We start from the raw sequence: 14,196 nt of genomic DNA on the forward strand, positions 1-14,196 counted from the left end.
GTTTTTAAGTACAATTTCTCAGTGAAATTACACCATGTAAAATGCTAAAATATCTGGATATCAGTCAACTGCTCTTAGAGCAATAAAAAACCAGCAGTTTTATAAACTGAAATTAAATACAATACTGCATACCGTAAATAAAAATCAAGAGTTGACTGTAATGAAATAGCAATTTCTGGGTGAGCCCCAGTGGCTCCCTGAAGCTACCATCTCTGATGTAGGTACAATCTATTAGGTGCTATCAGTTGAGCTCTCTGGTTTATCTGGAGAACCTGGTCCTCCTTCACAGAGGCACAGGGAGCTGTGGTATTTATAAACTTATTAATTTACTCCACCACCAAAAGAAGCACCCAGAAAGTCAGCAAGACAAAACAAACCACAGCTGACAGCTTCCAATACCTGCAGGCTTGAAAATGGCCACAGAACTTCCAAACTATGTAAACAAACGATTGAAAATATAAACCAGTGCCCACTCTTTCGACCATCCCTTCCTCTCGCTGGAGAAAGAAGGGGGCAGGCCACAGCTCACAAGCTGCTCCCTGGGGAAGGGAGGGTGTCAGGGAGCCACAGGGGCTCACCAGAAATTAGCATTTCATTACAATGAATGCTTGTTAGCTGGGAGGAACCCCCTTGTGACTCCCTGAAGCTAACTACACACAGAAAAGGTAGACATGGGCACACATCAGGAAGGATGTGTTGCTGCAGTTATCATAATTTGGGGAGTTCTGTGGTCATTTGCGAGCCTGTAGGTATCGGAAACTGCCAGCTGTGGTTCATTTTTTATCGATGACTTTCTGGGTGCTTTCCTTGGCGATGACGTAAATTAATAAATTAATATATAAATGCCACAGTTCCCGAGATTCTGTGAGGGGACCAGGTTTGGGCTCTGGGTCCCCGGTAGACCAGAGAACTCCGCAACTGATGGCATCAACATTGGAGATGGAAGCTTCAGGGAGCCACAAGGGGCTTTCCCCACAAAAAACAGTTTTGAATGTAATGAAAAGCCATTTTCTGGGCGAGACCCGGTCCAAACACTTTTAGAACAAACAAAGCGAGCCTTCCCCCCCCCCCCAAATGCTTCACTGACAACTTTTGTTCGATCCACAATGCTGTAAATGCTTCACCCACGTACTACAAGTACTGTACAAATAATCACCAACAGAACCCCAAACTAACCAATTATTAAATATGCATTGTATGCTAATTTATAACAATATTAATTTATATTTGAGAAAATTTCTATTTTGAATGAACAGCACGTTAAAACTGATGGATGCGAGTTTAGGATTGACCGCTGGATGGAATGGACTTGGTCTGAGTACAGGTAGCCAACCTATAAAGGAAGTACCCAGGCACCTCAGAGAATATAGCTTTGGTGGGGAAGGGCATGATAATAATAGCCAAAGCTCCAGGAAGCTACTTACAGTCATCACAAAAACTTTAATAAATTGCACATTAACAGATACATTTTCTAGATTGGACAAAGAGAAAATCAGCAGGAACCATGAGGAGGATTTAAACCACACACACCTCATATTCCCAAGACACACCCTAGACATTACACCACAAACATGGTGTAATGCAACCTAGGATTCCTCTAGGGTCCCTGGGGCTTCCACTGAAGCTCAATCAGGGTTTCATACATTATCTCCATGCTCTCTGGAGTCCAGGTCCAGGAGTTCTATCTCCAATGCTTCTCTTCAAATGCACAATGGAATCACATTAATGTTATGTATCAATGAAAAATCAGTAGAAACTCTACTGATTTTCTCATTGATACATCACATTAATGTGATTTAATTTTGTATCTGTTAAAGAATTAGCTCTGATGTACAAAGAGACCAGAAAACCGACAAAACATTCCAGGGGTCAAGAAATGCTCTTATGTTTAGGGAAATGGGCTTACCACTGGAGAGAGAGTACTTGCTCCAGGTGTCCTGGGAAGCTCATTAGAGAGCTGGTTCCTCACCAAAACAAGTGTAGGGAAACCACACAGGAAACTAAAATGAGCCACAGAAATTTGGGAGATCATCCTGGAGGCCCAGAACCCAAACCAAAGCACAACCCTGAGAGAACTAGGGATGTACCAAGCCAGACTGGTCAGAACACCAGAGCTGGAAAAGCATACAGTAACTGTTAAGACACCCGGAGTGCAGGTAAACCTAGAAACATGCCTGGAGATACAGGCAACACCTTTGGGGAAATGGAAGACCACAAACAACCCCACCTGTATTATGTGAAGCACATTAAGAAGGTAGGATCCCATAACTGGTTAACTGGGATTTTGTATTCTAACTTCTAATTCATACTTTTGTTTGGCCTAATATTCTCCAGTATCTTTTACTCTCATCATGCTCCTGTTGCTTTGCCTCCCTCACCCTCCTCTTCCTCCTCCCTCTCTTACCACCCTTCCCTCCCCCTCTCTTTCCCACCACCCTTTCCCCCTCCCTCCCTCCCTCTTTTCTACTCTCCATCCCTCCCTCTTTTCCACTCTCCCTCCCTCCCTCTCTTACCACCCCTCCCCCTGCCTCCCTCCATCCCCTGCCTTTCCCCTCCCTAGTTCCTTTTCCCCCCTATCTATTTTACTTTCACTTTATATCTACACAATTTTACAATAGGTGACTGTACTCTCCAACATCAGCATACATATTATAATAACTTTTTTTACTGTCCTTATATCAAATCTAAATGTTGCAAATTATTTACTTACCGATAATTTTGTTCCATTGATCGATGTGGTCTGTGCCCGGGAAAAGAACACCACCTCGTATCATTTCTCCCATGATGCACCCAACAGACCATATGTCTACATTTTCCGTGTAGCCCATGCCTAAAATAACCTGCAATGTATGTCATTATATATTTGTAGGTGTTTATATGCAAGTTAACATAGCTAAATATTTACTTGACAACATCCACAGATCAGAGTTTTTTAAAGTAATATTTTGTACACAAAAAATTGATAAACACTAAAATATGTGGGTTCAGTAGGACTAAGATCAATAACCAGGACCTGGAAGAAACCATCACAGTAATGTGTTGGCGAGATCGATAATTCAAACTGCCATCACAAACAGTGTGTAGCAAGTTTAGAAGCTGAAATTCATCAGTTAAGGAATGGTAACAGTGGCAATATCCAAATGGGTAATAACTGCCATATTTACTATAAAACATTTTTCCTTCAATTAGCGTGACATGTCCCACCTCGGTGGTTAAGGGTCTTCATCAATTACTTCACTAGAACTGAAACCAAAGAAAATGGTGAAATTGGTTGCTCTGAAATCCAAATGGGTTGCAAAGGATGCTGCATAAAATACAATTAGGCAGTGCAGTGTAATAATTTTCCCTTTAATAAGCAAACTCATCCAGCCAACTGGATAGTACAGTACTTTTCCCATGGCCATCATTTAAACAGGAAAGTATTTAGAATGCTTTATGTACTTAATGGTCCAAGGTTATGGTCCATTTATTATGTAGGCCAAACATTTTATAAAATATATGGTATAAACTAAGGTCATTTATTATGACGAGGTGCAAAATGCACTATCTACTCTCCAATACGCACATTCACCCAAAGGTCAGAAAAGAAAATACATGGTGGGGACCCCTCAAACAAATCCTCAGATTTTCCTTGTAGAACTTTTAATCTCTTCTCCAGCACACTGAATGTGCTGGAGAACAATATGCTTATAAATTACACACGTCAACAACAACAAAGTTCTTGGCCATTACTGTTGCTCTTGCCAGCTCAGATTCCTTTGGTTGTTGACTTCAGAGGTACTGTACCTCTGCATCTCAAAGTACTCTTTGTGTCCACCATTATAGTTATGGTAGCAGGATTTGCCTCAAATTAGAAGACAGCCAAGAAAATACTTATTGAATTTTTTTTTTTTTTTATTGTTGATCAAGTGTCACTACAGCTGTATGCTTCATCTGTCAAAGATCATAACTAAGCATGTCCCGAGTGGAAGACGGTTGGAACAAGTCAAGCGAGATGGTGGTGGAGGCCATAACTGTCACCAGTTTCAAGGCATCACATGACAGAATACTGGGAGGGTAGGACACCCTAATACTCATCTCTGTCCAATTATAAGATTCTCTTCTGCTTTTCTGCCCTGTCAAATGTACTGTACTTTACTGTCTTTTGAACTCCATTCTGTTCTATCCTTTGCCATTTTATTCATGGCCTAATACACACACCCCTTACTTTTGGAATGCATGAAAATCTTGGATGACTGGTTTGCTAGACTGAGAGAAACAGGAGGTAACATGGGTGCCCATAGACTGCAGCAAGTGCTACCACCAACTGCTGCTGCTAACATTTATCAGGTCAAGGGCCTCTTTTTGAAGGTCAGAGGATTGGTTTAAATATTATGCTATTTGGAACCTTTTTTTTTCCTAGTTGTGGACTCTGGATGCTCATCACATTTTAGGGTGTATTTTGGCCAGTTTGAACTGCTGTTCCTCATCGCAGTCAAAGGGTTAATAGGAATGTGGACTGGAACATTTTCTGTATCAATTCCATTATTTGCCTTTAATGATTCCAAGCATTTGTTGTTGAATTAGTCATTTTGTTTCCACCATATTGTCTTGGAATTTGTCATATATTAGCCATAATTAATTTGTCATATATTAGCCATTTAATTTGTCATAAAAAAGGTTTTGAAGTTATCAGCATCCAATTCTTTAAAGAGAGTGTAGTTCAAATGCTAATTTTCAGTTCTGCATATCCATTCTGCATATTCTTCACCCTTTTAATGTGTAATTTTTAAGTGTTGCAGTTCACCTTTACCTTTTCAACCATGTTTTTCCAATTAGGCCTAAACACTTTACAGTAAACTGAAAACTAAATTTTTCCTCGTAAGTTGAGTCGACTTTATTAAATATATTTTGGCTGTTTTGGCTGTTTCATTGTAAATTCTGTTGTAAACCCACTTGGTTTGTAAATGGTTTATCAAGTTTGACACAGATTAAAGTCCTACAGGTCTTTAATTAAGCATAATAGGAACTTGTGTATGTCAACAGCACTATCGGTCCTTTGTCTACCTGGATTGTACCTGGATGAGACTCTGGGAGTGTTCTCCCCCCCAAACCTGGCCTGGGGCCAGGCTTGACTAGTGAGAGCTTGATCCAACAGGTTGTTGCTTGGAGCGGCCTGCAGGCCCATATATCTGCTACAGTCTGGTTGATCTGGCAATTCTTGCAGAAAACTGTCCAGTTTTTCTTGAATTCCACTTTTGTTCCTGTAATATTTCTTATACTTATTAGGAGGATATTGAACAACTGTAGACTTCTGATGTTCATACAGTGAACATCAGATGTCTACCGATCCAATTTAGCCACCGACTGATATTCTCCAATTCTCATTGGCACTATGGAATTTGAAACTCTTGTTTTATGTGCAGTTTATTCTTTGGAATTTTAAGCCCCTACCAGCATTACCCAATTAGATGTTTTGAAGTTGATCTTTTATAAGCCTCTTAAATATTATTCTATTAATAAATTGATGTCATCTCTTGGCCATGTGTTATGGAATGGTTGGGTCAACAAGTGAACAAAATTGTTAACCATGTAATTGTACTTCATGCCATAACACTGTCTACATTATTTGTATGTTTTAACCATAGACATCCTATATGACCTACATACCAGAGCCAGAACTTGGCCCACCCCCCTCACAGAGGCTCAGGGAGCAGGGGATTGTTAACATCAACCTGAGAAAGTATCTGGAACGTGAAGCAATGCAGACAACTGCAAGGTCCACAAAAAGCAAAGCACCGAAACAGCCAAATGACTCTACAAACAACTCACTCAGAGACTAGGTTGAAGCCCCCTAGTTACTGCTGGCCAACACCAAATGGCAGCACCACTAGAAGCTCTCTGCTTCCACACCATCTTAGCCACACACTCATTTTAGACCATGAGCAGGTGCACCTGGTAGAAACAAAAGGAATCGGGGAGCCATCGAGTCCCATACAGCACCGCTTCAATGCCAGGTAAGTCCACTACGGGCTCACCATAGCCCATGCTGCTTGGAACTTTTTGTTCAGAGTAGCTGAATCTAAAACAATAACATTGAGGCCCTGCTAAAAAGAGGTGTTTCATCATATTCAGTGCTGGATTTTTTTTTGGGGGGGGGAGAGAAACAGTGGCCCTCTGAAACTAACAGAAGGAAAACATGGAACTGAAGAGTGAGGAGAGCCAAAAAGATGCTCACAAAGACAAATTGCTGGAATGGGACACCCAACCCAGGGCAACACAACATAAGAACATTAGAACATAGGAATCAAGGAAACTGAAGAAGGCCTATTGGTCCACATGTGACAGCTCCTATTTATATCCACTCAAACTCTTCATATGTCTAGCTTATGCTTAAAACAATCAAGGGATCCTACATGTATTATGTTACACGGTAATTAGTTCCACAAATAGGTAACCCTGTTACCGAACCAGTACTGTATTTACCCAGGTCTTTCCTAAATTTAAACTTATCCAATTTATGTCCATTGTTTCATGTTTGTCTGTTGATATATTTAATACATTAATATCCCCTTTTTTATGCACATTCATCCACTTGCACATTTCAATCGTATCATCTCTAATTTTTTGCTTTTCTAGAGAACGTAAATTAAGTTTTTTAATCTCTCTCTATGTGGAAGGTTTCTAATTTGTGGAATTACCTTTGTAATTCTATGATGGATGTATTCTAGTGAATTTATGTCCATTTTATAGTATGGTGACCAAAATTGAACAGCATAATCTAATTGGGGCCTAATACGAGCAAGATATAGCTGCAAGATATAGCTAATAAGAGCAAGATATAGCAAGATATAACACCATGTGTTTTATTGCTAACACTTCTAGAAATAACTCCCAATGACCTATTTGCCTTATTTTGAACATTTATGCATTAATTCTTTGGCTTTAAATTCTTACTAATCATCACTCCCAGATCCCTTTTGTAATCCAACTTGTGTAATTTTAATATATCCAGCTCATATCCTGTAACCATCATCATTACCTAGCCTCATAACTTTACATTTCAGCATTAAACTGCATCTACCAGTTTTTTTTAGCATTCAGAACCCTTCCTAGATCATCTTGAAGTGATTTTGAGTCTCCTTCCTGATTTTACCTGATTTACCTTCAGTTTATTTTCCCTCCTGTTTTTCAGATCAACAAAATTGCAAATATTGCTGCTAAACCTAATTCTAATTTCATTGAAATGCAGTACAGCATATACATACTGTATTGGGTCCCAGTAGTACAGTCGGGTTCATTTTCGATTCACAATCGAGAATTCCAGGTTCAAATCCCAGGCGGGACAGAAATGATTGGGCACATTTCCTTTTACCTAATGCAGCTGTTTACCTAACAGTAAGTAGGTACTCAGGGGTTAGTCAACTTCTTGTGGGGTTGCATCCTGGGCGGGGTCAGTAATTTGGCCTTGGGGAGGACCTCAGTATAAGCCTAACATATATGAATACACTCTGGCTTCCTGTCCCCTGACACAGCAAATTAAAATTTGAATTATAAGTAACAGAGGTCCCAGGACAGAGCCTTGAAGCACTCCACTTACAACAGTTCCCCCACTCTGAATTAACAACATTTATACTAACTCTGTTTCCTTTAGTATAACTATGTTGGAATGGGACCTGGAATATTGACCAGGAAGTGAGCTACTAGGATCTTGTCAGACCTAAACCCCTAAGCTTTTTTTTTCACTCATTCAGACATTTAATTTCCATTTGAATGCCTTTGTTTTGATTACACCTCATAAACAACACATATTTTTGCAGAATATTTGTATGGTACATGACTACAATTATCCACTGTGTCATGACCATGTCCCTTCTGTACATTCATTTTTCCAAAAACGTCATAATCTAGGTATTCAATTTCAGGAATTAGGCTGTGAATGAAGATGTTTACCTCCTTGTTTTATTACACGCTCGAGTAGGTGTAGTTCCATACTAGCAACAAATACTCCAGTACTGATCTTGTATAGTACAAGTAGCATACAGAATTCTCTATTTTTTTTGCCAAGATTTCTAAAGGCAGTTCTTGCATTACCAACCCATTCATGTAATGTTCCAGAAATACATTTAGTAAAATCCCATTCTTCGGTTATTATACAATTTTAAGTAAGATACATTTTCAATTAAACCAAAGGTTTTGCCTTTCAGTTGGTACACTAAAGCTGCCTTCTTTCTCATGGTGACATCCCACGGTACATTGTATTCGTTTGGCTTGAGCCATCACTGTCTCAACAATTCCTGCAACTTTCCATGCCCAGCAATTTTCTGCAATTATTTGTATTCTTTTTTATTAATTTTGTGTCATGTATAAAAATTGGCATGAAGGGCCCAAATATTCAACTTGTGAGATGGAGACAGGAGGTGGCAAAGAAATGAGAGAACAGTGTGAATAAAGTCTTTCCATTACTATCACCGAGGAATTAATTTTGAGGTGCATAGGTTAAACAACTTTGAGAGATTTTGTAGACAGAGGCGGTATAATTGACTCTTTAATGTGTGGGTTAAACAATGGACATACATGAAGCGTGCAGCCACTGACAATACATCTGAGGAGGACTCGGTGATGTGAGAAGATTCAAAGACTAAGAAAATGTAGTGGGTAGTGACTAAATGTGTGGAGCACAAGGGGGTGACATTCAAAGAGTAAGACCAAGTTGACCAGAAATGTCATTAAATATGTAATTGTGTCTGTGAAGAATTACAGGTAAAACATTATCTTTAATTAAATCTTCACTTTGCTTGGTCTCTCTCTCTCTCTCTCTACATAACAGCAATGACCAAGTACTACAAGAATGAGAGATAACATGATGACAGAAAATAGAGCACAAGATAAAGAGGGGCATTAAATTATCATGAAAGCATGTAAATTATGAAAGTGTGTGTATGGAGGGGTGTACGTATGGTGTTTAAGAAATACAGTTCAGAGTCATGATGAAAACAGAATCTATGTTTGCCAACCTAGTGTTAAATGTAATGGAAATGGCATTTTGGATACATACAAAAGTTTTGTTAGTAACTAATATTTAGCTAAAAAAAATTATTTTGCCCATTAAATATTAACTTAAGTTATCAAGTCTAATTTTTCTTAAGACAAAATACAAATTAATGAATAAAGTGTATAATTCCTTCCATGTTTTATTTCACTATTATCTGTAAGAATTTTAAAAAGTTGTGTACAAAATTTGTTTTATCTCAAAAGCATGCAATAAAATCAAATTCATTAAATAAAATTTTAAGAAATAATTATTCTGGGACTACTTGAATAGGTAGTAAAGATTACATAAAATTCGGAGAAAAAATGGATGAAGCTGAACACAAAAAAACAACGTTGAATGTAATGGAACACCATTTACTGGGTGTGACCCGGAGGCTCCCCGGAGCTATACTGGGCTGATGTACATATATTAGACCGTGACAACAGTCAATCGATGGAGTTCTAGGCCTACCAGGGACCACGAGCCAGAACCTGGCCCCCCTCAGAGAGGCACGAAAAGGTCAACCTCTTCCGCAACAAGCGCAAGACCGAAACTAAATGCCCATAGGTGCGCAAAACTTTGGCCACCAGGGACGCTGAAAGGGAGGGTACCTGCATGTGAAGCTGCACCTGGGCGATATGGCGAGGAAGCACAGGAGCAAACAAGCATGCATTGAGGTGCTCCAACTCGCCCCCTCCAGGCAAACCTGAACAACCCTAGTCAACTTCCGCCATTCAAGCGTGCAGGTCCGACAGAATGCATGCCACGCCCCCAATGAAAAGAAAGGGCAGTCTGCCAGCCAGGAGGACTCTGGCACCTTGTAACACACTCCGTAAGGAAAAGATGAGCCAAACTCAAAAGAAGGAGGATTCATTATCAGGGGCATAATCTGGGTCTCGCAGGAGGTAAATCGCAAGGGCCTCCCGCACCTCCTTTGGCAGGATGCAGGGAAGGAACAGAACCGGCCGCTATGCATATTATAAGACAGCTGCATGGTACCTTGCATCCCTGCCAGTGATGATGCTACCTCCTACCCAAGGCCAAACAGGGGTAGGAAAACCCCCAGCTGCCCCCCCCCCCCAAGGGCTGGGAATCACCAAGCAACAAGAGAACCCTGCGGAGGTAGTACCTGAATAGTTTGTGGAAGGTAACCCCAAACTGCAAGGGCAATACGTACAGGGCACCTAGGGACGGGAACCCTAGGCGCATGCAGCCCCAGTACTCCTGGAATAACACCTGGCTCGCACACCACCACACCGCAGCACACCACAAGGCACAGTATGCTCGGAGATTGGAGCCAGAGTCGATCGACTGTCACCCAAAACAACAGCCTCAGAACTGGGGATGGCTAGCCAGTATGGGAGGTCTGGGACCCCCCCCCCCATTCCCCCTCCCAGCGAGGGGGGAAGTTGCACAGACAGCAGTGTGGTGGCTATGGTGATGTCAGGCTTGTTTGCTTGTTTTCTGATTGGGGAGTTCTGCTTGCTCGTCCAGCTTTTGGTTTACAATGTTTAACCAGTTTTAGATTGTTTTGGGATTCCTACATTTCTGGGTGCCTGACCTGGTAGATGGCAGACAAAGACTGCTTCCAACTAGTACATTGGGGTGTCTAAGGGCCATTGCTCCTCGGCCTCTCTGAGGGGGCCAGGTTCTGCCTCATGATCCCAGTAGGCCTAGAACTCCATTGACTGACTGTTGTCACGGTCTAATATATACACATCAGCCCGGTATAGCTCCAGGGAGCTGGAGGGGCTTCCACAGAAAACCAGCGTTGACTGTAATGAAACACCATTTTCTGTGAGGAGCCCCTGGAGACTAGTGAAGCTATCAAACTGACATGTGCCAAATTAGTTTGGTGCCATCAGTCCTTGGAAGTTCGAGTGCCTACCGGGGGGCCAAGAGCCAGAACCAACATTTCTCCCCCCCCCCCCCCATCCCCTCAGAGAGGTGCAGGGAACAATGGCCATAGGAGCACTCTACATTTTAAGTTTGTTGTGTCTGCCATCGACCAGGAAAGGCACATAGAAATGTAGGAATCCCAAAACACACTAAAGTATTGGCAAACCAACACTCTTAACTTGTTAAAATTGCAACCTACGTCTGAACAGAGCCAAAAAAAAATCCCCTCAAAAGAAAACAATTAAATAAGCAAATCATTCTCCAAGTAGCACTCTTGCTCGTTAGTGCCCCCACTCTTTCCCCCTACTGGGGGAAAGAGGACCTCCATTTCATCAAATGATGATAAACCCCTGACCGGAGGGAAGGAGGGAGGGAGGATGTCAGAGAGCCTCCAGGGCTCACCCAGAAAATGCAGTTTCATTACATTCAACGCTTGTTTTCTGTGGCGAGCCCCGTCAGTTCCCTGAAGCTAAATACCCACAGATAAGTAAAAAACAGAGAATTACCAGGGAGGAGGCACCACTGCAGGTCCCACGACAAAGATGAGACAACAATACGCGACAGACACCCTAAGTCAACACAAGGCCTCACAGGACCTGGAATGTTAACAAGATATCTGGCGGCTAGGACCCTGTTTGATATCCAAACCCCCCAGTGCCCGAATGTTGACCCAAGACAGCAGCAAGAGCCGCAAACTTCCTCACATCATAGGCATGAGGGTAGACTGCAGGCTGGCTAGACTTGAGAACCCTGCGGACAACCTAAGAGACACGAGCCCTGGAACAGGGAACCAGGGAACCAGGGAACCAGGGAAACCAGCTCTACCCTGAGTGCGCCCACAGTCATTGAACTAGTAGCACACAGGTAGCGTTGTAAACCCACAACCGGGCACAAACATGATGCACCCCTGGCCTAACCAACCAAGCATTAACAACCCATGGACCCCTATGGAAACCAGCCATCTCAGTCTTTGCCAGAAAAGAAGGAGAAGGCAGCAAATGAACAAAACGACCCCCCAGGACCAAATGAGTCAAAACCCCTGTGCCGGAGAAGAGCATGAAGTACCCAAAGGAGCCACAGAAACAAGATAAAGAACTTGCTTAGAGGCAGAGAAGGAAGGAAGGAAGGGGAATGCAGGAGGCAGGGCTGAGGTGAAGGTGCCAAACAGATAACCACAAACCACAGGAGCTTGAAAACCGCAGATGCCCCAGAAGAAACACGAAACCCAGGAAAAAAATGAGGGAGAGGCGGGCTCGAAGAACGGAAGCACATCCCCTCCCCCTTCCACAAGCACAACAAGAGAAGCACAGCAAGGTAAGGACAAACTTACCAAAAAAAACAACCACACCACAGCAGGGCGGCAGGAAGACATAGCAATACACCTTCCGACCCTGAACAAAGCAGATATAACCCAAACCAGAGAGATGTCACACCAAAGGGAACGACAGTCACCAATAAAAATAAGAGCGCATGAACCAAGCTAAAAACCTCCCTAAAAAGCGAATGCAAGTGCCCAGCAGCCAAATGTAAACACAACCAGCAAGGCCGCCAAGCAGCCGAGATCGGAAGCGCTCCCAGAAGAGCAACATGGTTACCGAAACAAAAACGTTGTTTTCCCCCTTAGCCCCGGGAACCCCCAACACAGGCCCCAGGGCAGAACCCTCAACCCTGCCCACCACCCTTGAAGAAAAAGCAGAGTCCCAGGTAAAACTTCAAGGAAAGGAGATGCTGGGCCGACTCTGAAGCCTCGGTGGGGAAACGGGCTCAACCTCCGTCCTCGAATCAGATGGGGCAATCCCCGAAGCTACTCGAGCCTCATTATAAAAGAAGAAACTCTGTTCTCGACCCCCTAAACTCACAGACAGTTGGGAGCCGGAGGCGGGGGTGGGGGGGGGAGGGGGATAAGGAGCAAGGTGAAACACACCCACCTAGAAAGGAAACAAAAGCACGGACTGAACCATGGGTCTGTGCTCATGGTTCATGCTCATAACCAGTGCCCCCAAAACCCAAGCTGGGCAGCTCTGGGGCTTCCAATCGGGCAACCAACCAGGCTCGTTGCAACAAAGAAAACCAATCGTGCAACGAAATCACTGCCTGACCCTGAACATCCTCAGACGAGGAATGGGGAACTGAATAACAAGCAGAGAACATGTCTTGCAAGACTCAGGGTCGTAGGTGTCACCAATCCACCAGGCAGCATGACTGAGGCAGGATGGATGATCGTCACCATGAGGCAGAAGCAACAAACAACCCTCAGCATCGCACAAGGCGAGACAGACATGCAGAGCGGAGCAGAAGACACATCATGGTACCCCCGAGCCCAACGGGGTTTTCCAAGGGCCCATAAGGTACATTAGCCCTATGGAGAGCCAAGACTACTAGGGCCAGTTAACACTTTCGCGGCCCGATGACGGTGTCGACGTCATAAAACCAAAATACAGAGTAGGCCCAATGACACAAATGGCGTCAAATATTTAAAAGTTTGTAAAAATTCCATTTATTGTCAGAATACTGTGGGACTTGTTTTAAAATGTGTGCCAACATCTTCCCATGCTCTGTATATCCCATGTGGCATCCCTACCCAGCAATCGGGAATGTCGGGAATGAATAACAACTGGAAAAAATTAAGAAAAGCAGTTGTTGTTCACATGACGAACTTTATCTTCTTCTATTGGTAACGTTGCTCAAATATTTGGTCTAATATGCAAATATTCCTTTAGGGCATTCTATTGTGAACAATTTTATACCAAATTGAATGACGTAGCATGAAAACTGATGTCAGAAAGCTGATCAGAGTATAAACACATGAATGTGGTGGTGAGTTCCCGGCCAACACATGTACTACCTGGCAGTGTGTGGCTGGTCTAAAATATAGAAAAGTGAGACTTACATGTCCTTATATGCACACAATCCCTTAGAGCATTCTATTGCAAACAATTTGATACCAAATTGAACAATGTAACACAAAAATTAAGGTCACAAAGTTGAAAAAAGAGTATAATCATATTTATGTGGTGGCGAGTTCACGCTCAACGCTCCACCTACCTTGAGGTGCGAGGAGGGGGGGGGGCCCCCCCTCGCACCTCATGCCGTGTGCTGGGCATGCAATAGTGTTAAGCTGGTAACCCCTGTCTGTTGCTGGCAAACTGACAACTAAAGGGTGCTGTAAATCCTCGGGGCAACAGAGGAGGACCACCAACACAACCTAGACTAGCCTAATGGAAAGCTAGGCAGACCTCCTCTGCCAAAAGCAAGCAAATATGCGCAAAGGGAAAAAAAAGAAG

At 42.8% G+C, this 14,196-nt stretch overlaps 1 protein-coding gene across 2 annotated transcripts in view; it reads right to left on the reverse strand.

Annotated features, from left to right (window-relative positions):
- The window catches only part of bsk (mitogen-activated protein kinase dJNK), a 242,262-nt gene that overhangs the window by 11,294 nt on the left and 216,772 nt on the right, over window positions 1-14,196 (reverse strand). For both annotated transcript variants that reach the window (XM_069315810.1, XM_069315811.1), the window contains exon 7: window positions 2,711-2,840. In XM_069315810.1, the coding sequence (XP_069171911.1) occupies window positions 2,711-2,840 (130 nt within the window). The remainder of the gene's footprint in view (window positions 1-2,710; window positions 2,841-14,196) is intronic.

This window comes from Procambarus clarkii, chromosome 82 (assembly GCF_040958095.1).
Source record: "Procambarus clarkii isolate CNS0578487 chromosome 82, FALCON_Pclarkii_2.0, whole genome shotgun sequence".
In the NCBI taxonomy this organism is placed as follows: domain Eukaryota; kingdom Metazoa; phylum Arthropoda; class Malacostraca; order Decapoda; family Cambaridae; genus Procambarus; species Procambarus clarkii.